Source organism: Xenopus laevis, chromosome 7S (genome assembly GCF_017654675.1).
Source record: "Xenopus laevis strain J_2021 chromosome 7S, Xenopus_laevis_v10.1, whole genome shotgun sequence".
NCBI lineage: Eukaryota > Metazoa > Chordata > Amphibia > Anura > Pipidae > Xenopus > Xenopus laevis.
In genome coordinates, this window is record NC_054384.1 from 98,941,177 (window position 1) to 98,965,036 (window position 23,860).

Consider the following 23,860-nt stretch of genomic DNA (forward strand, 5'->3'; position numbering starts at 1 on the left):
TCTATCTATCTATCCATCTATTATCTATCTTTCTATCTATCTATCTATCTATCTATCCATCTATCCATCTATTATCTATCTATCTATCTATCTATCTATCTATCTATCTATCTATCTATCATCTATCTATCTATCCATCTATTATCTATCTATCTATCTATCTATCTATCTATCTATCTATCATCTATCTATCTATCCATCTATTATCTATCTATCTATCCATCTATTATCTATCTATCTATCCATCTATTATCTATCTATCTATCTATCTATCTATCTATCTATCTATCATCTATCTATCTATCCATCTATTATCTATCTATCTATCTATCTATCTATCATCTATCTATCTATCCATCTATTATCTATCTATCTATCCATCTATTATCTATCTTTCTATCTATCTATCTATCTATCCATCTATCCATCTATCTATCTATCTATCTATCTATCTATCTATCTATCTATCTATCTATCTATCATCTATCTATCTATCTATCTATCTATCTATCTATCTATCTACTATCTATCTATCTATCTATCTATCTATCTATCATCTATCTATCTATCTATCTATCCAAATTGTTACGTAATACCTCTACATTTATACATTAGGAAAAGTATAATCCACTTGTAAGGAAATGCAATTCCTCTGTATTAACAGAATAGACAATATTCTTGCTTCTGCTATAACTATCTATGCCAAGTCATAGCAAGAAATGTTGAGGTTCTCACTCTTATGTATAAATGCCAGTACTATGGGTGCTGTACTATAGATACAGTCTTTATGGACTTAAAGTGAGTTTTGTCACATTCCAGTAACGTCAGACCTTTTACTTTTAATATTATAAAGGGTCTTGTAAAAGTTTTTATATTACTATAAAAGACCGTAGGGCACATGAGAACTATTGATAACATCATTCCACTCTGTACTTACCACAGTGATATTTTGGACAACAAGGATCAAGTGGATTTGGTTCCGCAACCTCGATCTCATTGTATCGACAGGTAACGTCTTTAATACATGTGACACCGGCACATTCAGGCTATAAGGAAAGGTAACAGATATAAGAAGATATTCAAAAACTGGGCTTCTTTCTGTATGTGATCAAACAGTCTCTCAAGCTCAATTTACAACAATGTAGCTTCTGAACATAGTTCTATCGGTACATAGTAAATATTTTAGCCCTTTCTCATACCGGAGTGGTGATGATTGGTGGTCTGGGTGTTGTCGTGAGTTCCGGCTGTAAAAATGAAAGAAAAGCAGCACATTATTGACATTCTCTTTGAATAAAAATGAACTTTTTGTGTGAAAAGTGGTAAAAAAAAGTCTTAGAAATAATGAAATTGTATTGTTACAATCAATACAATTTTTAGTTTTTTTTTCAGGTATTTATATTTTTAAAGAAATCATGAATTACAGAAATCTAACACATTTCATAGGAATTTAATTGATGGGCACAATTCATCTACTTACTTGGCCTGGGGTTGTCTTGGGCTCTGAAATAAAAGAAAATATATGTTTAGAATATGAATACTTTAGCAGTCTGGAGCAAGGAAGAATGGCTGACAAAGCAGCACGCTGCATATTGTGACATGGAAACTATCTGAGACAAATATTTATACAAAGTATGCTTGATCTATCTATCATCTATCTATCTATCTATCTATCTATCTATCTCTCAATCATCTATCTAATAGTGATGGGCGAAGTTCTCCCGAAAAATTTGCGAATTTCACGCAAATTTTGTGAAATGGTGAAAAATTAGCGAAACGTGAATTTTGCCACCTGACGCCCATTAAAGTCACTGGGCGCCTAGAATTGTCACCGGCGTCGGAATTGTCGCCAGGGTCAGAATTGTCGCCGGCAGCAAATATATTTTGACGCCAGCGAATTTTCGCTGGCTAACTTTTGCGGCAATTTCGCGAATTTATTCGCCTGTGCTGAAACACGGAAATTCGCTGCGAATTTGCGCCTGGCAAATAAATTCTCCCATCAATACTATCTGATCTATCTATATATGCAAGGTATATTAATACCTAATACCTCTACATTTATACATTAGGAAAAATATACTCTATATCACTAGACCATTGGACACATGAGAACTATTGATAACATCATTCCACTCTGTACTTACCACAGTGATATTTTGGACAACAAGGATCAAATGGATTTTGTTCCGCAACCTCAATCTCATTGTATCGACAGGTAACGTCTTTAATACATGTGACACCGGCACATTCAGGCTATAAGGAAAGGTAACAGATATAAGAAGATGTAAAAAAATGGGGCTTCTTTCTTTATGTGATCGGACAATCTCTCAAGCTCAGTTTACAACAATGTAACTTCTGAACATATTTCTATTAGTACATAGCAAATATTTTAGCCCAGTCTCATACCGGAGTGGTGATGATTGGTGGTCTGGGTGTTGTAGTGAGTTCCGGCTGTAAAAATTATAGAAAAACAGCACATTATTCTCTTTTAATAAAAATGAACTTTTTGTGTGAAAAGTGGTAAAAAAATACATTTTATTAGAAATAATGAAATTGTTTTGTTAATATCAGTGCAATTTTCAGTTTGTTTGCCATGTATTCTTTTTTTTTCTTAAAGAAGTCCGGAATTACAGCACATTTCATAGGAATTTAATTGCTGTGCACATTCCATCTACTTACTTGGCCTGGGGTTGTCTTGGGTTCTGAAATAAAAGAAAAAGAATATGAATAATTTAGCAGTCTAGATAAAGAATGAATAGCTGATAAAACAGCACTCTGCTACAGATCGAGCACAGCACATGTCACTAAAGGCGTCATATTATCTGTTGACATATTTTGACATGGGAAACCACCTGAGACAAATATTTAGACAAAGTTTGCTCTCTCTCTATCCATTTATCTATCTACATATAAGGTATATGTTTTATTGAAACTTCTTTATAATTAGAACAGACAATATTCTTGATTCTGCTATATCTATCTATGTCTGTCATAACAAGCAATATTGTGGCTCCAATTTTCATGTAGCACTGCAGATGTGCACAGCAATGTATAATGAAAAATTAAAGGGCATGTAAAGGCAAAAAAATAAAATCCCATTTTTACTTTCTTTAATGAAAAAGAAACCTATCTCCAATATACTTTAATTAAAAAATGTATACCGTTTTTATAAGAAACCTGACTGTACGCAGTGAAATTCTCCCTTCATTTACTGCTGTGGATAGGAATTGTCAGACGGTCCCTAACTGCTGAGCAGGGAAACAATCATACTTATGAACAGCAGGGGGAGCCCCCACCTTACTTCCCAGCCATGCAGAACTCAAGCAGCTTTGTTTATGACGATCCCTAAGCAGCCCAGACCACACTGAGCATGTGCACAGTCTTAATCTTGCAAAGATGTATAACAAAGTTACAAGATGGTGACCCCCTGTAGCCAACTTTGAAAGCATAAATTATTTGTTTGATTAGGCTTGTGGTGCAGTAAGTTCATGTTTATATTTAGTATACAAAATACAGCATTTCTAGCCTTATTCTATTTTAGACTTGACATGCCCTTTAAAGGGAAACCCAGCTGATACAATGTATTTTCCATATAACATTTTAGTTGAAATACTATTTGATGAATGTGTTATAGCCTTTATTTCAGTGATACCTGTACTGTAAAAAGTCCTTTTTAACCAGAAACTGAGTTTTGTCACAGTCCAGTAATAAGTCAGGCCTTTGCTTTCAATATAACTAGGGACTTTTTTATATTACGTCTATGAGACCATAGGACATGTATTGCAACAATGGGTAACCATGTTCTGTCTTTCATATATGGGTAACATCATTGTACACGGTACTTACCACACCAATATCTTGGACAACAAGGATCCAGTGGATTGGGTTCCTCCATCTCTATTTCGTTGTATTGACAGGTAAACTCTTTATAACACTTGACGTTGGCACATTCAGGCTATAATGAAAGGTAACACATATTAGAGTGTAAATGAAAACTGAGGCAATTTCTCAGGTTTATCTTACAGTGTTCCATGATAATATAATGAATATTTTAGTCCTGTCTCATACCGGAGTGGTGATGATTGGTGGTCTGGGTGTTGTAGTGAGTTCTGGCTATAAAAGCAAAGAAAAACAATAAAACATTATTGATTTATTCTCATCAAATAAAAATGAACTTTTTCTTAATTCAAGTGTGTCAAGTGGACGAGGAGATGTTTCATATAAATAATGAAATTGTTACTGTACATAAATGTTTCTTTTTTTATTGTTTGTAAGAAGATCTGGAATTTAATTGATGTGCACAATCCATCTACTTACTTGGCCTGGGGTTGTCTTGGGCTCTAAAAGAAAAGAAAATATATTTTAAGAATATCAATGCATTAACAGTCTGGAATGGCTGATAAAACAGTACTCTGCTACAGATGGAGCACAGCACAGGTCACTAAAGGCGTCATATCTATCTGTTAAAATAAAGTGACATATTGTGACATGGTGAACCATCTGAGACAAATGTTTATTCAAAGTTTTATCATCTCTCTCTCTCTCTCTCTCTCTCTCTGTCTCTCTCTCTTTCTTTCTCTCTCTCTCTCTCTCTCTCTCTCTCTCTCTCTCTCTCTTTCTCTCTCTCTCTCTCTCTCTCTCTCTCTCTCTCTAATATAGCTATTTCTATAGGAACATATACTCTAAGTGGCAGATTTATCAAGGGTCGAATTTCGAAGTGAAAAAACGTCGACCATCGAATAGGTGTAGTACGATAGTCGAAGGTTTTTTCCGCTAAATTGATTGTACAATGAAATCCTTCGAGTCGTTAGATATGTACGATTTAATCGTACAATCATACGATTTTACAAAAAAACTTTCATGCAAACGTAGCCAACGGCTCAAATAGGTTATAGGAGGCTAAACAGCAATTCGCCAGGTTTAAGATGGTCGAAGTTTTTTAAAGAGACAGTACTTTGATTTTTGAATGGTCGATTTTGTGAAGTATTTTCAATTCAAATCGAATTTTGGCCTGTTCGATGGTCGAAGTACCCAAAAATTACTTTGAAATTCAAAGTTTTTGAATTTGAAAATTCACTTCGACCCTTAGTAAATGGGCCCCTAATTGTAAGGAAATACAGTGCATCTTAATTAATGGAATAAAGAATACTCTTGCTTCTGTTATAACTATCTATTCCAAGTCATAGCAAGCAATATTGTGGCTTTCACTCTCGAGTATAAATGCAGATGTGCACAAAATCAGTACTGTGGGCACTGTACTATAAATAAGTTTTTTTTTTTGGACTTAAACTGAGTTTTGTCACAGTTCAGTAACCATTATGACCTTTTCTTTCAATATAATTAGGGGTTTTGAAAACAATTTTTCATTTCTACATAAGACTATAGGACACAACTGCGGGGTAACATCATTCGACTCTGTACTTACCACAGTGATATTTTGGACAACAAGGATCAAGTGGATTTGGTTCTGCAACCTCAATCTCATTGTATCGACAGGTAACATCTTTGTAACACTTGACATCGGCACATTCAGGCTACAAGAAACAGTGAAGGATATAAGAAAATAAATTATAGCTGGAAAGAAGAGATCGGTGACAAAACAAGCACAGATAGTAAATAACAAAAAGCATTTTCAAGTCCCATTGCAGAAAAAAAAATGTTTGTATTTGTAGAGTATAGAGTTATACATGGTACTGGCAATGCTTTCCAACTTAGCATACAGGAGAGTGGAACATGGGCAGGACATGGGCATCATGACAACAGGGTTCAGCAAGTATAGTAAAAATAGACAATATTTTATCTCATACCGGCGTGGTGAAGATTGGTGGTTTGGGTGTTGTAGTTAATTCTGGCTTTAAAAATAAGCAGAAACAGCAAAAATGATTTACTTTTTCTCTCTTTAAATGATAATATTATGTTAACAATGCAAGCTGCCACTTAAACTGAAGAAAAAAACAGCATATTATTGACTTTTTCTCTTCAAATGAAAAAACTATAAAAGTTGGAGCTGTCCCTAAAACTGGAGACCCTAACAAAATGGAGTAACATGGAGAAAGCATTGATAGAAGGGAAATAGAAATAGTTCACCTAAATTTAAATTGTATTTTTTAAAATCAAACTGTGATTACCATTTCATATTCACATATTTGTTTGGGTCATTGAAGATTGATTTTTAATAGTCTCTCTTTTGTGCCTTTGTGGATAGAATAGACTCTATAAGATGATTTACATTTACAGTATATGTATGTGCATTTGTCTTTACAAATGTGTCATATAGAAGATGAGGATCAGTTTATTTTATAAGAACTTCAAAAACTTAAAAACAAAAAATACATTTTCTGATTTTGAGTATCAGAAATGTGTTCTGATGTGGTTCAATGGGACTTAATTGATTTGCACAATCCATCCATACTTACTGAAGGGGTTGTGCTTGGTGTTGGCTTGGGCTCTAAAATAAAAGGTAACATTTGATTAGTAGTGGAATCTTTTAGCAGCTTGGAACAATGAGAAATATGGAAGTGAAGACAGTAGACAATAGTTTGAATAGCCTTTGATCAGTTTGCCCTGGTATTTTGTACAATACATAAGATCAGATTTATTTCACAGTCACAGTCCAGTGAACAGTCAGACATTTGCTTTCAATATAATTAGCAGACCATAGGGAATATATATGACAACTCTTGGTAACTATATGGTAACTATGGTAACTGTTTTTCAGGATCAAATGCATAGGTAACATCTTTCCTCTTTGTACTTACCACAGCGATGTCTTGGACAACAAGGATCCAGTGGATTTGGTTCTGGAATCTCTATTTCGTTATACGCACAGGTCAGTTCTTTATAACACTTGACGTTGGCACATTCAGGCTATAAGAAAAGGTATTCGATATAAGAGTATATACAAGCACAGCTGGTGGGTATTTATAAGCATTTTTAAGTCCACTTTGAAGTAGCACTGCCATTAATGTTTAGCTTCCTACCAGAGAACTTCACATTTGCACATTGAACCCCTAAGAAGTTGCACTTGACTTTCATAGGTGAAATTTTTCTGCTTGCAGAACATGGAGCGAAGAAGTGCTCCTAACCATGTATGTGGTGTGATGCCTGCCAGCTCAGCATACTGGAGGGGTGGCACTAAAGCAGGTCATGGGCATAAAAAGAACTTCCCGTATACTATGTCATTCATGGTACAAGATATACAACGCCTAGGGATTTAGTTCACTGCTCTTTGCAATGCTGTACAGGATTTATACTATATACAGCACCAATAAACTGAACATATCATCTATATATGTTTAACACAATGTTTAAGGCCCAGATTTCATTGGAGTGGAGTGAATATTTTAGTCCTGTCTCATACCGGAGTGGTGAAGATTGGAGGCCTGGGTGTTGTAGTGAGTTCCAGCTGAAATTATAAGGAAAAACAGAACATTACTGACTTTTTCCTGTTTATATGAAAATCTAAGAAATATGAGCTTCCCCTAAGATACTGATACAATAAACACATTTTTCTCATTTAAAATTGAAAGGGATGAAGTGAAGATCAGAAATGTCTGTGAATAAATGTAATTTCTGCGGATTTCATTGATCCATCTACTTACTGAAGGAGTTGGACTTGGTGTCGGCTTGGGCTCTAAAATAAAAGGAAAACATGTTTAGTAGTTGAATTCTTTAGCAGCATGGAATAAGCAAGAATAGTTGATAAAGGGGAATAGATACAGATGGAGCAAAGCCTGTTCTGATTTCACACTGCACACCCCTTTTCCTAAAGACGTGATATTTATCTGCGAATGACATTGAGTGACATGCTGGGACAAGGTGAACCAAATTGGATACATTTTTACTGGCACTAGCCCTGATTTTAATGCCTATTAGGTCAGACAGAACTGACTGCCATGCCCTTTGCACTTTAAATTGGATTTATTCTGTATACTGCAACATTAGTCTTACTTATTTCCTGTGTGATCAGAGAATCTCTCATAAAATAATCAAGGCTCAGTTTTCCATTCTTAACAGTGTTCCATTAGTACCTAGACCCTTTTTTCCAATATATGTAGCAGTCTTGTGAAACTATAGGACATGCGAGGCACCTACTGTTAACTATATTATTTCTTCAAACTCGTGGGTAGCATCATTCCTTTCTGTACTTACCACAGTGATATTTTGGACAACAAGGGTCAAATGGATTTGGTTCTGGAACCTCTATCTCATTGTATCGACATGTAATGTCTTTGGTACATGTGACGCCGGCACATTCAGGCTATAAGGAAAGGTAAAATATATAAGAGGATATACATAAACCAAGCTTCTTATCTATGTGATGAGACAAACTCACATACAATGTTCAAGGCTCAGTTTACAGTCTGAACAGTGTTGCATTACTATAGAGAATATTTAGCCCAGTCTCATACCGGAGTGGTGATGATTGGTGGTCTGGGTGTTGTCGTGAGTTCAGGCTATAAATAAAAGGAAAAGGCATGAAGGACAACTATATAAACTTTTAGCTACATTTAAAAACTGTCATCCCAATGAAGCCAATGCAGATGAATAGGCAAAATGTGTCCCAAAAAGGAAAGGGGGAAGGGTTCAGTTAATGAAGATATTGGTACAATTTATACATTTTTCTATTTTCTACTGAAATAGGTGGTATGATTATCAGAAATTATAATGAACACATATGTATCATATGGCTTTAATTGATGTGTATAATCCATCTACTTACTGAAGGAGTTGGACTTGGTGTTGGCTTGGGCTCTAAAATAAAAGGAACAATATATTTAGTACATGAAATCCTTGGGAATCTGGAAGAAAGAAAACAGGTTTAATAGCAATCAACATGTTTTTTAGATGAGGGATGTAAGTTTCTGAATTAGGAGAAGGCCGCACAAGAGGTACGTGCCTGGCACCCCTCCAATTTTGCTCCCTAGGCACGTGCCTCTTCTGCCTTTCCCTAGTTCCGGCCATGATGTCAACTATGGGTAACTATATCTTGTCTTTCACATGAAATCCATGGGTAATATCATTCCAGTCTGTACTTACCACAACGATATCTTGGACAACAAGGGTCCAGTGGATTAGGTTCCTGAATCTCTATCTCATTGTATCGACAAGTAGTATCTTTGGTACATGTGACACCAGCACATTCAGGCTATAAGGAAAGGTAACATATATAAGAAAATATACTGTACATAAACTGAGACAATCTTTCACACTACAAAGCATTTCATTACTTTGCACCATGCCCCCTAGGGAGTTGCACTTGATGCTTCTAGGTGCAACTGTTTGTGCTTGCAGAATGGAGAGAAGATTGTTATCTTGTCCATGTATTTGGTGTTGGTGAGTCTACTCCATGTCTGTCATACTGAAGGAGTGGCCTACTAGCATGTCATGTACATACCTAGCACTTCCCTTCCTTTTGTAACAAGGGAGACTTCTATTTATTACCTACTGTATATAGGACAGACACCTGAACGTGATGCCCTCTAACATTTATGCTGGATTTATACTGTATACTGCACCATTATATTGAGCTTATTTTACATGTGATGAGAGAATTTCTCTTCCAAGCACAGTTTTTCATTCTGAACAGTGTTGCATTAGTACATAGTAAATGTCTTAGCCCTATCTCATACCGGAGTAGTGATGATTGGCGGTCTGGGTGTTGTAGTGAGTTCCGGCTGTAAAAAATCAGAAGAAACAGCACATTATTGACTGTTTCTCTCTTTAAATGGAAATAATCAAAACATTAAAAAAAAAAGCTGCCACTAAAAGTGAGCATAGCGCAGAATTGAGCAACATGGAAAAAGAAAAAATATTGAGAATTAGATTTTCTAGTAAAAGAGACTAAGTCCATATACAGATGAAGCCACTTTGGTATGTGTGTTTAACACAGAATAACTAATCTCATTTAACTCACATCCCGTTAACACAGAAAATTGCATTACAACATCCCATCTAATTATGGAGTTTTTTTCTGAGGCTTCATTGGACCATGGTGGTATTGTATTGTTCTTGGAAAGCTTAAATGCATTAAATGACTTTACATGACTTTAGATAACAGTTTCTTAAAGTCATGATAAATTTAACACATGAATCTTAGTGGCTTCATCTGTACAGTATATATAAGGGTATGCACAAAGTATGAACTACTTACTGAAGGAGTTGGGCTTGGTGTTGGCTTTGGCTCTAAACATGAAAAATATGATTAGTAGATGAATCCTTTAACAGTTGAGGGAACAAAGAGGAAGAGCTATTATGGTCACTGCTAATGCCTAGAGCCTTTACATTTTTACAGTTAAAACATCAGAAAACATTTAAGGAAAATCATATTTTTCTTTCTTTAACTATTGCTTTAAATTAAACAGTTACTGGAGAACCTACCCTACTTATATAGTATATTTTCATATTAATATTGATAATAGTTTGAATACCATTTGCAATGCCTTTTTGGCCCTTATATCAGTACACAACGGAATTACACTTATACCCTTTGCATCCAATATTCTTAGTGGTCTTATGGGTAACTATATGTTTTATTATCAAACTCACTCCAGTCGGTACTTACCACAGCGATATCTTGGACAGCAAGGATCAAGAGGATTTGGTTCTGCAATCTCTACCTCATTGTAACGGCAGGTAGTGACTTTGTAACACTTGACATCGGCACATTCAGGCTATAAGAAAAGATAACAGATATAAGAGGATATACAAACAAAAATATGGCTAAAAAAGAGATCACAATGACATTATTTTCTGTATGGAAATGAAAGAATCACTCATACAATATTGAAGGCTCAGTTTAGATTCTGAACAGTGTTTTTTTAGTACATAGTTAATATGTATCCATGTCTCATACCGGAGTGGTGAAGATTGGTGGTCTGGGTGTTGTAGTGAGTTCCGGCTTTAAAAATAGGGAAAAAAACAACGTTATTGATGTTTTGCCTTCAAATTAAAAAAACAAACAACTAAGAGCATTTTTCATATTTCAACTCCCAAGGAATAAAAATAAAGAGCATATTAATGACATTTTCTCTTCCGTTAAAATAACCAAGCAAAGTCCATGGGTCATCAGTTTCAAACAGAAAATGTCAAGTTTTAGATCAGGGACAAACTATTACATACCTCTGTTACAGATGGGGTAGTCTGTGAAGGAGAAATAAGGGAGCCATCATGAATACTCTTGTTATATGCTAATGCAACAAACACTTTAACATACAACGTCGTTGCTACATAAAAAGATCCATAACAGGTTGATAAGCTCCCACCCTTTGGCTCAGTGCCTTCATATAATTATGGAACATTTTGGTTACTATAAATATCAGTATATTTTACATTATTTCCAATACAGTGTAGGAAGTCACTGAGAAGTTCCATGGCCATATAAAGGTACAGGGCTGCAGACGGAGTATTTTCTACAGTTCATTGGATTTAGAGATGAAAACAGTAATGACCCAGAAATAAATATTATGAAGGTACTTTAATTCCTGGAGACTCATAGCTACCAATCAGGCAGCATTTCTTGGACCTTTTATTACATTACCCCTAATGAATTTCCAGAGTGTGCTTATTAGTAAACAAGATACAAATTTATTCCTTTGTGGTCAATCTAAGGGAATCCAGGATTTTCACAATGTTTATTGATATAATAGTAATATATAATATACAGTAATAGCAATACAGGAGGAGGCTTCCTTCAAAATGTCTCAGAAAAACTGTACTTGGCCATATTATCTCTTTAACATTTGGCTTCATGTAATAAGGTTGTTCCCAGAAACCCCTCCAAAATACTTGTATTCTCTTCAAGTTGCATAACTCCGATTGAATCTTTAAAACTTCTTTATTTCTCACACTGAATCTGAGAAATAAAGACATTTGAAAGATTTAACTTGAAGAAATGGATTTAGTCCATTGAAAATACAACAACCAAAGCAAAATACCCTAATGAGAGCTGCAAATTTGCCAGTGTGAGCAGGAGTGTTCACTTTGTGATCACTGGTTTCACTAACTTTGACCAACATTGACCAATCACAGATGTATCAAAATCATCTATAAACTTACTGTTTTTTCTATAACACTTTCAGGAGCTGCAAACAAGAAAATTAGGGGTTAGAGTACATTTTAATGCTTGAGTTGAAGAAGAACAGAGTCTTAAAAGTTCTTAAAAGCTTGGTTTCCTAAGTATTAGCTTATTTTGCATTGAGTTACAACTTACATTAGATGAACTAGACAATTACAGCTATGGCAGACAAAAATGAATGGTATCTCAAATGTGTTGCTGAGGATGGATACTTACGACAGCTGTACCGGGGGCAGCATTCATTTTCTGGATCAATCTCCATGGTTGGCTTGCCTGATTTACAAACCAGAGTTGGCGGGCATGGATCAATGCAGTCTGTAAAAGAAAATCCACAAATACAAATAAGAACTTGGAACAAAATCTATCCCAGAATGCTTCCAAATATTATATTATAAATAAGCATTATATGGTACAAAACTGCATGTTTAAGGTCTTTTTCATGCTATTAAAACAAAGCCATATTACAGTTAAAATGTTTTTTGGTAAGTCACAATGATAAGAACCTGAGAAAGGGGTTTCAGTTCAACAATTTATACTCATTCTGACACAACTATAAAACACCACTTACCACAATATTCTACATTACAGCAAGGATCTTTCCCTTTGAAAGACACAAGAGTTGAACCATTCTTTGTGCAGGTTATTACCGGACATTTGATATCTTTGCATATTTCCTGAAAGACAAATAATAGGATTACATTCCTTTCAAGTTCATGCATTCATTTTTTCATTTTGTAACAACATTGCTATTCCTTACCTCTGGTGTGGTCTTTTGTGGTACAGGTGGTAAGGTGGTTATTGGTGGTACTACAAAACAAAAACAAGACACCATTTCTATAGACTGAGCATCTTACAAATATGGCAGTCTCTGGAACTTACTACATAAAAGACTTACAGGACGATTTAATACAAGTAGAAAACTTTGAACTGGGTCTAGTAACCCATATACACCAATCAATAGGTAGCACCTGTTTGAAAGGTTACTATGGGATTTCAAGACCTTGTGCCTATATTTGTGATATTTATTTAATTACCTCACTGATACTCGTGAAAGGCTAATGAAAATGATTATATTTACACTCATTTGCATTTACACTTACAGCATTCATAGGTTGGACAACAATTAGTTTTTGCTTCAAAGGTTTTCACTGGTGGTTTTCCATCCACGCAGGTAACAGGAGGGCTGCAAGCCTGAGTGCATTCTGTAAAAAAAAAAAAAATTTCAAAATTGTTACGACAGTTTGGGAAGATACAGTCAGAGTGTCAGATATATGCCAAACATCAGATACAATTTAACGGAAAAGCAAGATTGCCTTGAACTGAGGTTGAAGCAAAATTAAGAATGAAAATAAATGCTCCCTAGGCAGATCAGTGAATGGGTTTGTCACGTGCTTTATACAGTAAATGGTTTATTTCTCTTAGATAGAAACGATAGAAAGAGAGAAAGTTGAGCTCACCACTATACAATATTACACAGGGTGCAATAAGAGGCAAGACTGCACAATTCATATGGACAGTAAACTGCTTGTTTTCTGCCTTTATTTAGAAACTTACCACACACATATTTTGGACAGCAGGGATCCGAGGAAGTAACTTCAACCATTTTTTCACCCTCCCTCTCACATGTTACAGTATTACAAGTCACACCTTTGCAAATGTCCTAGACGGAAAAAAAATTAGGCGAAATTATCTCTTTTCATTTCTAATATGTGTAGATCAAATTGATACTTATGTTTAACTATTTCCATTATATGGAGCGTTTTAAGAGGGACATGTCCAACCTACAGCCATTCATCTGATACCATCACTTGACAACATCCCTTAACTGGCTTGGGTAGTTATGGGTTGCAGAGAATCGTAGTGCAACAAATACTAAAAGGCCTCAGTTTGGCCAGGCTTAAGGACATGGAATATTTTTAGAAACGATTAAAAGCACTAGGTTGCTAAGAAACTTTGATAAAAATGGAGAGATTTATGGTACGGATAGACCATAACGCTGCGTATGTAGACTTTGTAGATGAGAATTTAATCTATAAAAACACGACAGTGTAACTATTTTGTAATCTTTAATTTTATCCATGATTCAGCTATGGTTTACATTTAATAGTACCACCCACATAGATCACAGCAGGCTTAAAACAACATAATTTGGTATAGAGTACTGTGACAACAAGGTCTACTCTTGCTATCAAGTTCCACTTCATTATTACTTGCAGCCAAGTAACTGTGTGGGAGTCATATATTAAAACTGAGCAAATTTGTCCGTGGGCGGTAACCCATCAAATGTTTGTTTTCACAGCAGGCTAAAAAAAGGCAATCTTTGATTGGTTGCTTGTAGTGATGGGTGAATAAATTCGCCAGGCACGAATTTCCGTGTTTCGCAGCCGGCGAATAAATTGGTGAAAATTTGCCGGCATCCAAACATTTTGGATACATGTCGGAAAAGTCGCTCGAATCAAAACCATCGCACGTCAACATTATTCAGACACCCATTGACTTTAGCGTCAAAATTTACGCGAGCGTCAGAATTGACACGGGCATCAAAATTCCCTTTTTTTGCTGTTTCTCGAATTTCGTGGGAAATATGTGAATTTTGCGGCAAAGCAGAATGAGATAAATTCGCCCATCACTAGTTACTGCCCATGTGCAAATAGTTCAGTGTTTATAAATGAGCCACACTAAATACAATGTGCACATACCTTTGTAGGTGGTGTTGTAGGTGACACGGGCTCTATGAATAAGAACACATTTTCATGTTAAAGCATATATGGAGTACATGTACACTATATAAATATCAAATGTTACAGAAATGAATCATAAAAAAACCTCTCTGATCTCTTATTCTGGTGTTATTATCTTGATAGGCATTCATTCCTTCTGCCAGATTATTAGAGGTAACTACTAGATCTGAGCAGATCTCACTGATCTGGAGCCAGGACTGGTGCATTTTTTCTAGTAGCACCTAAAGAGCCCTACCAATTGCAGATTGATCCTCCATTATTCTTAGACAGCGCAGCAAACAAACATCAAGGGCATTGTTCAATAGATAGAGTACTGGAGCTGCTAATTTAAAATGATGGATGTCCATTGTCCATCCTTTGGTTCACCTGCAACTATTGATATTAGGAATAGTAGTTGAGTCTATACATATCATATCAGTGCATATCTGATTATCAGACTCATAAAACAAATTATGACTATATCTATCTGTCTAATAGTTTAATAATTTTGGTAAAGCTGAATCTCATTGCGTTGTGTTTTTACAATCAACCAATTGCATGTTTTCCTACAATGCCCTTGTAATTACCTATTGATTGATTCCCTGCTACACTCTATGTGGCTTTCATTCACGCCACATACCTTCAAAGATTCCAACTACTTCAAGAACATCTAAGAGCTGAGTTAAAAAAAAACTTATAACTTGTTCTTTGAACAACCCATTGTTTCATACGGTTTGCTAGAGAATTGCTTCCCTCCATCTGTCAGTAAATAATTCTATGTTATAAAGAGAACAGTGAATATGTCCTGGGTGTACTTACTGCATTCATACTCCGGACAGCACTGAGTATCAGGGTTAAATGTTCTTAGTGGTGGTCTTCCATCAATGCAAGTAGGTGGAGGGTTACATAAATTATTGCATTCTGCAAGAAAATATTCTTTCTTAAATAGGTGCTTATACTGGTGTTTCATAATTGACATGTATGTGTATGATGTGCTTTCCCTACTCTTACTTGAGACTTGTAGGCTTTCAGCATAAGCCTTAACAAAGTTGCAATGCTGTCCAGTAATAACATCAAATAATTAATTTTAACAGCTTCAGAAATACTTAACTAGTAAAAGACAACTACAAACATGGTTTTCATAGTCTACTTTAGGTGGCATTACAATTCACAGTAGAACTTACTACAGATGTAACGTGGACAACAAGGATCTGCTGAAGGAACTTCCACCATAGCCTCTCCCTCCTTGGTACATTTCACCACTTCACACTTGACATCACTACATACACCCTGTAATGAAATAAATAACCTATGAAGTAACCCATGGAATAATAATTGTTCACAGTTCCTACAGATTTTACTATACTTATTTATTGGCATTTCCTGTAACCTCTTCACACTGGGCTATGGGAAAATGGAGCAAAATGTTTTTTAATCTGCAGTATAGTATAAATATTAAGGGGCAGATTCATCAAGGGTCGAAGTGAATTCGAGGGAATTTTCGAAGTAAAAAAATTCGAAATTCGAAGTCATTTTTTTTGGATACTCTGACCATCGAATAGAATCAATACGACTTCGACTTCTAATTTGATTTGAAGTAAAATCTTTCGAAAATTCGACCATTCGATAATCGAAGTACTGTCTCTTTAAAAAAACTTCGATTTCAATACCAAAATAAACCTGCCGAAGTGCTATGTTAGACTATGGGGACCTTCTAGAGCATTTTTCTACATTTTTGGAAATCGAAGTAAAATCATTCTATCGATCGCTGAAATCCTTTGAATCGTTCCATTCAAAGGATTTAATCGTTCGATCGAACGATTTTACTTCGACCGCAGGATACCCGAATTCGATGAATAAAACTTCAACTTCGATATTCAAAGTCGAAGTATTTCAATTTGATGGTAGAATTTCGAAGTATTTTTAACTTCGAAGTTCGATCCTTGATAAATCTGCCCCTAAAATAAGTATAACATTACCAATGAACCTTCAATGGCACTAAATTAAAATTCCAAATTTAATCTGCTGCTAACATTTTTTCTGGTAGATTATCTAAAATACAAATGTTTTATAGCTAGCTGATTCATATCATTTCTAACTCAGTTATATTTGGGGCACAACCATCAAGGCCACTGAACATTCAATTAAATCAAAACGTATCATTATGACTTCTTTTGGAAGGTCTCTTACCTGTGTAACTATTGGTGGAAAGGTGAATGGAGGTAAAGTAGCAATTTTAACTGTAAACAACAAAAAATGTATTTATTATTCACTACATAATTTTTTGGAGCCGTATTGCTCAGTTAAAAGAGAACTTATTGCATCAACCTAAAGTTTCAGCTTGTCAATAGCAGCAATGATCCAGGACTGTAAACTTGTCACAGGGGGTCACCATCTTGGAAAGTGTCTGTGACACTCACATGCTCAGTGGGCTCTGATTGGCTGTTGAGAAGCTAAGCTTAGGGCTCGTCACTAATTATCCAGCAGAAAATGAGCTTCCCTGGCTGTAATATAAGCTGATGCTACAGGTTTGCTGATTATTAAATTCTGATGCTAATTGCACTGGTTTCTCTGCTGTCATGTAGTAATTATCTGTTTTAATTACTAATCAGCCTTATATTGTGACATTTCTATTCTATGTGTACTGTATATTGTGAGTGGGTCCCTAAGCTCAGTAAGTGACAGCAGCACAGAGCATGTGCAGTGAATCAGCAGAAAAGAAGATGGGAAGCTACTGGGGCATCTTTGGAGACACAGATCTTTACTGCTAAAGGGCTGTGGTTGCCTTGGGCTGTACAGAAACCAAAACCATACAACATTGTACAACATTTCTAGCTACTTCTTTAGTTAAGCTTTAGTTCTTCTTTAACAAAGTATAAATGTATATAAACATGCAGGAAGATTTTTCTTCCTGGCTAAAAGATTGACATTAGTAAATTAAAACTCTGGACTTTATTCAGAGTTCAGTTTTTAACTTACCGCATGCATATTGATGACAGCAGGGATCTATTGAAGTAATTGCCACCATGTCTTCTCCCTCTGAACATGTCGCTACATCGCATGTTACACCCTTGCATATCTCCTATAAAAGGTTAAAAGACAACAGTCTAATAACGGTATGTGATTCTGTACAAAAGCACATTTAAATCTTATGCAGACTATCACATCAGATCATATCAGAGGCAGTTGTCATTTAAAGCCTGGGAACATGGGGAGGTCCATTTATCAAAATGCAAATCTGTATAGTTTAGAGATAGTTTTTGAAACTACAAATATACTCATTTCCTCTAGAACCACAAAACGTATGAAGATCAAGATATAAAGACCCAAATAGAAAAATCATGATCGAAAAAAAATACTTAACGATCCACAAAAAATACGAAAACCACAAAAAATCAACTAGTGAAAAAAAATTAAAAAAACCTCAAAACCTCAAAAGGATCAGCTCAGGTCCCTTTGACTTCTATAGGAACTTGACTGCTTTTACTTGCCAACATTTTGTACAGTGTATTACAGTTTTTCATGATTTTTACATGTTACAAATCTCCAATTTTTAAGGGGGTTATTAAACAAAATCCAAATGTATCTAATTTTTTAAGATAAAAAAGTGTGACCAAACTAGAATCTATGATTTGACCTTATTTATTACTAAAAAAACACGATTTAATCGGATCTGGGAAAAACTCCATAACATCTAGCAGAAACCCAAACTTTTCACTTTTTTTCGATTTTGTTCTGGCTTTTAAATACAACCTTGCAGGTCTGAGATAGCGGGTTTTCAGATTGGGACTTTTTTTTTTTCTTACTTTAATAAATAGCCCCCTTGGTGTTTTAAAGAAATAAAAATAATTTTTTAGAGAAAATATTCAATTTGTATAAAAGTAGAATTTAGAATGTTAGGAAATAGGCCACGTTGAAATATAAGAAGTGTATGTATATTTACTAATTCTCATAGGAAGTGACTAAGAAACCAAGATTGTGACATATTGTGTGTGCTTGGGGGTACCTTACCGGTAGTGGGGTTGTACTTTCTTGTGGAACTGTAAAGAAAAGACGATTGATGTTATAATTTATATATAATAACAATGCTGTAGAATTCTTTTTTTATTCAATAAAATACTATTCTTTTTTCTTATGTTTGCACCATTGTTGTTATTATATTTCAGTGAGAGATTCCATCAACAGTTTTGTTAATGATTAATGTTTAAATAGTGCCATGGTGCAGTTGGTGGTAAAATTTGGGGAGCACTCAATGGACAATAGAAAAAGTGTCTACATTGAAAGATGTCACTTTTTTCCCCCCATACACAAATCTACTCTGTTTTATATTAAGCAACAACAATAAGGGGCAGATTTATCAAGGGTCGAAGTGAATTTGAGGGAATTTTCGGAGTAAAAAAATTCAAAGTAATTTTTTGGATACTTTGACCATTGAATAGGATCCTACGATTTTCATTCGATTGCCAAATTCAGTAAAAAATCCTTCAACTTCGATATCCGAAGTCAAAGTATTTTAATTTGATGGTCGAATTTCGAAGTATTTTTTACTTCGAAATTCGACCCTTGATAAATCTGCCCCTTATTCTGGGTGCTATTTGGATACATTTGTTCCTGATTAAACTACAGAATTTGAAATCAAATGTAACATCAAAATGTTGTCAACAATTATCACATGTCATAATATGCATAAATAGATCTAATTAAAATATAACTCTATTTTGGAACTTACCACACACATAACGTGTGCAGCAGGGATCTATTTTAGGACCTTCCATCTTAGTTTCTCCATCTGCGCATGTCACATCTGCACAGGTCACATACTGACATGTTTCCTGCAATGAAAAATAAATAATATTTTATGTATAGGCTTTTGCAGTAAAATAACACACTCACACTTGAGGCCTTATTTATCAAAGTCTGAATTTATCTGACCTTTTTTAGTGAAAAAGTCCAATCAAACTAGAATCCACGACTGGACCTTATTTATTCTTAAAAAAATCATGACTTTATAGGATCCAGGACAAACACAGAAAAATCAAGCAAAAATTTGAGTTGATTTTTCCTGACTTTTACTCCAGAAGCTTGAATTTTTCAGAATATTTTTCCACTAAAAATATAGATTTTATAGTAAAAAAACTTTTTACTATAAACTAAAACTTTTTTTACAATACTAATACATGCTGGAACTAAAACAGCAGATTTCAGTAACTACATAAATAACCATGACATGTTACAACAATAATGACTAAGGATGTATCTTTCTAGTTTTAGAGATGTCAGTGGCTGCTTTACAGATATCATTAAAGTACCGAGGGCTGTTCGTTTCTGCAGTTTGCAGCTGCCTAAAAAACTGTTTCATGCTTATACTACTGGAAATGCAACATCCCTTCAAGAGAAAAAACAAAAACAAATGAAATGATCTCATTGTAAATAGATAGTGGAAGCTTACCGGCAGTGGAGTTGTGGTTGGCAGTGGAGTTGTGGTTGATGGTGGAACTACAAAAAAAAACAAAAAGCTAATTAAGGGTAAATAAAACTAATTTACAATGACACCATCCAAACTCCCTGAAACCTTTTTCGCTCTGCTGTCTATACAATTAGGGGCATATTTATCAAAGAATCTCGAATTGAAAAAACTTCAAAATTCGAATTCAAAAAGACCAACCGAAATTAAGTCAATGTCTTTTTTTGGTCAAATAGGTCAGTTTTCGATCAAATAGGTCCATATTCGGCTGAATTCGAATCGTACAAATTGAAGGAATTGACTCCAAATAGGTTTTAGGAGGCTGAAAACAGCAATTCGGCAGATTTTAGATGGTGAATAGTCAAAGTCAAATTTTTAGAGACAGCACATGATAAATTTTGATATTTCAAATTTTCTAATTTTTTTCTAATCAAATTTGGACTATTCCCTAGTTGAAGTACACAAAAAAATAGCTCGAAATTTTTTTCATATGAAAATTCCCCTGGACCTTTGATAAATCTGCCCCTGAAAGTAATACGTGTATTTCCTAATTTTTTTTTTTTTTTGTTCAATTGAAACAAGAACATTTCTTACAAGACTCATAAACCCTTTTTAATGATGCACATTAACAATGGCTAGAGCAGAAGAGTCAACTGTAAAGGTCTTGTTTGTGTTTATGCATCAGATGGAATGAACAGTAGAAATGAGACTTGAGGAACTTGCATGGAAAGCAGCGCTGATCATTTCAAGGCATTACCAAATTAAACATTTCAAATAAACTTTATATACTTGTACTTACCACACACAAAACGTTTGCAGCAGGGATCTGCTGACGGAGCTTCTGTCTTTATATATCCAGCAGTGCATGTCACATCTGTACATGTCACATAACTGCATGGCTCCTACAATGACATAACAATTCAATATGTTATTTTAAAGGAACTGTAATACCAAAAATAAAAGTGTTTTAAAGTAATGAAAATATCATCTAGGGGGCCCTTTACTTAGCTCGAGTGAAGGAATAGAGGAAAAAAACGATTTTTTTGGCTACTTCGACCAGCAAATGGGCTACTTCGACCTTCGACTTCGAATCAAACGATTCGAACTAAAAATCGTCCGACTATTCGACCATTCGATAGTCGAAGTACTGTCTCTTTAAGAAAAAACTTCCTAGTTCGCCACCTAAAAGCTACCGAAGTCAATGTTAGCCTATTGGGAAGGTCCCCATAGGCTTTGCTAGCTTTTTTTGGTCGAACAAAAATCGTTCGATCGATGGATTAAAATCCTTCGAATCGAAATGTTAAAAAACATTTTAAAGAAGCTATTTCCAAAGAATCAAAATATATGATTTTCTATGGTCCACTAAAAAACCTCCCACATATCAGTAGGTGAAGTCAATTAGGTTTGCTAGACATTGCAAATTATTGGAGGTACTTTACCTCTGGTGCAGGTGTAGTAGTTCTCTCTGGAACTGTAAAGCAATAGAAAAATAAGTGTTGAATTATTATTATTCACAACTTTTTTGATAAGGTAATGGGAATTCTTGTCGGTTCAGTTCAGCTGCTGCAGGTCATATCAACTTGGAACTCACCACAAATATAACGTGGGCAGCAGGGGTCTGCTGAAGGAGCTTCCATCTGAGTTTCTCCATCTGCACATGTCACTGTTGCACATTTAACATACTTGCATATTTCCTGCAATGAAAAAATCACAACATTCATATATGATGTGTCAAAAAATACAGAATCTATTGTGTTCATAGGACGAAGTGTTTGCTCTTAATTAATGGAATAAAGGGAATACTTTAATTTATTTTATGCTATGCTCTGAACATTTCCATTAATTATGTGAATATGGTTGGTGTTCTTATGTTTTAACTAGCTTTAGTAAAACATAATACAGGTATAGGACCTGTTATCCAGAATGCTCGGGACCTGGGTTTTCCGGATAACGGATCTTTCTGTAATTTGGGTCTTCATGCCTTAAGTGTACTAGAAATGTATTTAAACATGAAGTAAACCAAATAGGCTGGTTTTGCTTCCAATAAGGATTAATTATATCTTAGTTGGGATCAAGTACAAGGTACTGTTTTATTATTAGAGAAAAAGGAATCATTTTTAAAAATTTGGATTATTTGGATAAAATGGAGTCTATGGGAGACAGCAATTCTGTAATTCGGAGCTTTCTGGATATCGGGTTTCTGGATAAGGGATCCGATACCTGTAGTCACATATTGTGAGTGCTTGGTGTCAGCTTACCGGTGGTGGGGTTGTAATTATTCCTGGCACTGTGAAAAGAAAACAATTTACATTAACACTTGTTAACAATTATTTATTTATTTATTATTTTTTGCTAAAAAGCACAATATATTTTCATGTTTGTACCATTGTAGTTGTCATATCTCAGAGTTCAATCTACAATTGTTTTATGAAGTTTACATTTTTCTCATAGTGCTTATAAACCCTATCATTAAAATATAACTCTATTTTGAACTTACCACACACATAACGCGTGCAGCAGGGATCTGTTTTTGGACCTTCCATCTTAGTTTCTCCATCTGCGCATGTCACATCTGCACAGGTCACATACTGACATGTTTCCTGCAATGAAAAGTATAAAAGATTTTATCTACAGATTTTTCACTGTAAAATGACACAAAATTGTTTTCTGATTTATAATACTAAACATTTGAACGTAAAAAATTTAAAAATGTGAGCCTTTTGAAATTACAATTTTTGAAAAAAACATTGAGATTTAAATTGAATAGTAGAATGAGAGTTCATTTGTTCTTTCACACACTTTAATGCAATCAAGTTTTTGAGTTTAAAGTTTTTCTCATAAAAATCGAAAGGAAAAAAATAATGTGAGTTACAAAAGAACTTAGAAGAGCATGTTGAACAATCTTACATTAAGATACACAAATGGATAATTAACCCTGTTAAAGACATAATTTTTGCAAAAAGAATCTTTTATAATACTAAGACAGTTTGGAAACAGATTATTTTAGTACCTAAATTAATAACCATGACTTATTAAAACAATACTTGCTAAGAATGTATATTTGTAGTTTTCAGTGGCTATTTTTAAAACATCCTTAAAGGAAAACTATACCCCCCAAACAATGTAGGTCTCTATTAAAAGATACTGAGTAAAACAGCTCATGTGTAAAACCCTGCTTCATGTAAATGAACCATTATCATAATAATATACTTTTTTAGTAGTATGTGCAATTGGGTAATCATAAATAGAAAATTGCCATTTTAAAAAATAAGGGCCGCCCCCTGAGATCGTACGATTCACTGTGCACACATACAAACCACATGTAAGGTCACATGAGCCAATTAACAGACAGAGTTCTGCCTTTTGCTTCCTCACTTCTTCCTGTTACCGTTAGTGTTGTAGTATTTCTGGTCAGGTGATCTCTGAGGCAGCACAGATAGAGTCACGAAATGGTGGTTCAAGGCAAGAGATGTAAAAGGGCAATATTTATGTAAATATATATTCCAGTTTGGTAAGATTCTTTAATATGTCATTCAATTTGATATAAACTATCTGTTGCTTAAGTATTCATTTTGGGGGTATAGTTTTCCTTTAAGTAACTGA

General features: G+C 34.8%; 1 protein-coding gene and 1 long non-coding RNA gene across 2 annotated transcripts in view; both read right to left on the reverse strand.

Moving 5' to 3' along the window:
- The window catches only part of LOC108697796 (mucin-2), a 113,799-nt gene that overhangs the window by 20,981 nt on the left and 68,958 nt on the right, over window positions 1-23,860 (reverse strand). Inside the window, exons 115-145 of the mRNA XM_041570643.1 lie at window positions 22,755-22,857; window positions 22,516-22,544; window positions 21,849-21,951; window positions 21,697-21,728; window positions 21,057-21,159; window positions 20,243-20,289; window positions 19,523-19,625; window positions 18,805-18,833; window positions 17,773-17,875; window positions 16,984-17,033; window positions 15,978-16,083; window positions 15,613-15,714; window positions 14,773-14,804; window positions 13,628-13,733; window positions 13,174-13,275; window positions 12,831-12,880; window positions 12,642-12,747; window positions 12,290-12,388; window positions 12,055-12,080; window positions 11,119-11,139; window positions 10,853-10,897; window positions 10,562-10,670; window positions 10,151-10,182; window positions 9,630-9,674; window positions 9,037-9,145; window positions 8,720-8,751; window positions 8,409-8,453; window positions 8,149-8,257; window positions 7,599-7,630; window positions 7,358-7,402; window positions 938-1,046 (exon numbers count right to left, since the gene is read on the reverse strand). Of these exons, the coding sequence (XP_041426577.1) occupies window positions 938-1,046; window positions 7,358-7,402; window positions 7,599-7,630; window positions 8,149-8,257; window positions 8,409-8,453; window positions 8,720-8,751; window positions 9,037-9,145; window positions 9,630-9,674; window positions 10,151-10,182; window positions 10,562-10,670; window positions 10,853-10,897; window positions 11,119-11,139; window positions 12,055-12,080; window positions 12,290-12,388; window positions 12,642-12,747; window positions 12,831-12,880; window positions 13,174-13,275; window positions 13,628-13,733; window positions 14,773-14,804; window positions 15,613-15,714; window positions 15,978-16,083; window positions 16,984-17,033; window positions 17,773-17,875; window positions 18,805-18,833; window positions 19,523-19,625; window positions 20,243-20,289; window positions 21,057-21,159; window positions 21,697-21,728; window positions 21,849-21,951; window positions 22,516-22,544; window positions 22,755-22,857 (2,164 nt within the window). The remainder of the gene's footprint in view (window positions 1-937; window positions 1,047-7,357; window positions 7,403-7,598; window positions 7,631-8,148; window positions 8,258-8,408; window positions 8,454-8,719; window positions 8,752-9,036; window positions 9,146-9,629; window positions 9,675-10,150; window positions 10,183-10,561; window positions 10,671-10,852; window positions 10,898-11,118; window positions 11,140-12,054; window positions 12,081-12,289; window positions 12,389-12,641; window positions 12,748-12,830; window positions 12,881-13,173; window positions 13,276-13,627; window positions 13,734-14,772; window positions 14,805-15,612; window positions 15,715-15,977; window positions 16,084-16,983; window positions 17,034-17,772; window positions 17,876-18,804; window positions 18,834-19,522; window positions 19,626-20,242; window positions 20,290-21,056; window positions 21,160-21,696; window positions 21,729-21,848; window positions 21,952-22,515; window positions 22,545-22,754; window positions 22,858-23,860) is intronic.
- LOC121396556 lies at window positions 5,514-6,858 on the reverse strand. Its single transcript, XR_005963084.1, has 3 exons — window positions 6,756-6,858; window positions 6,414-6,445; window positions 5,514-5,849 (listed from the first exon to the last, which is right to left on the reverse strand). It is a non-coding gene; the product is annotated as an uncharacterized LOC121396556 (long non-coding RNA).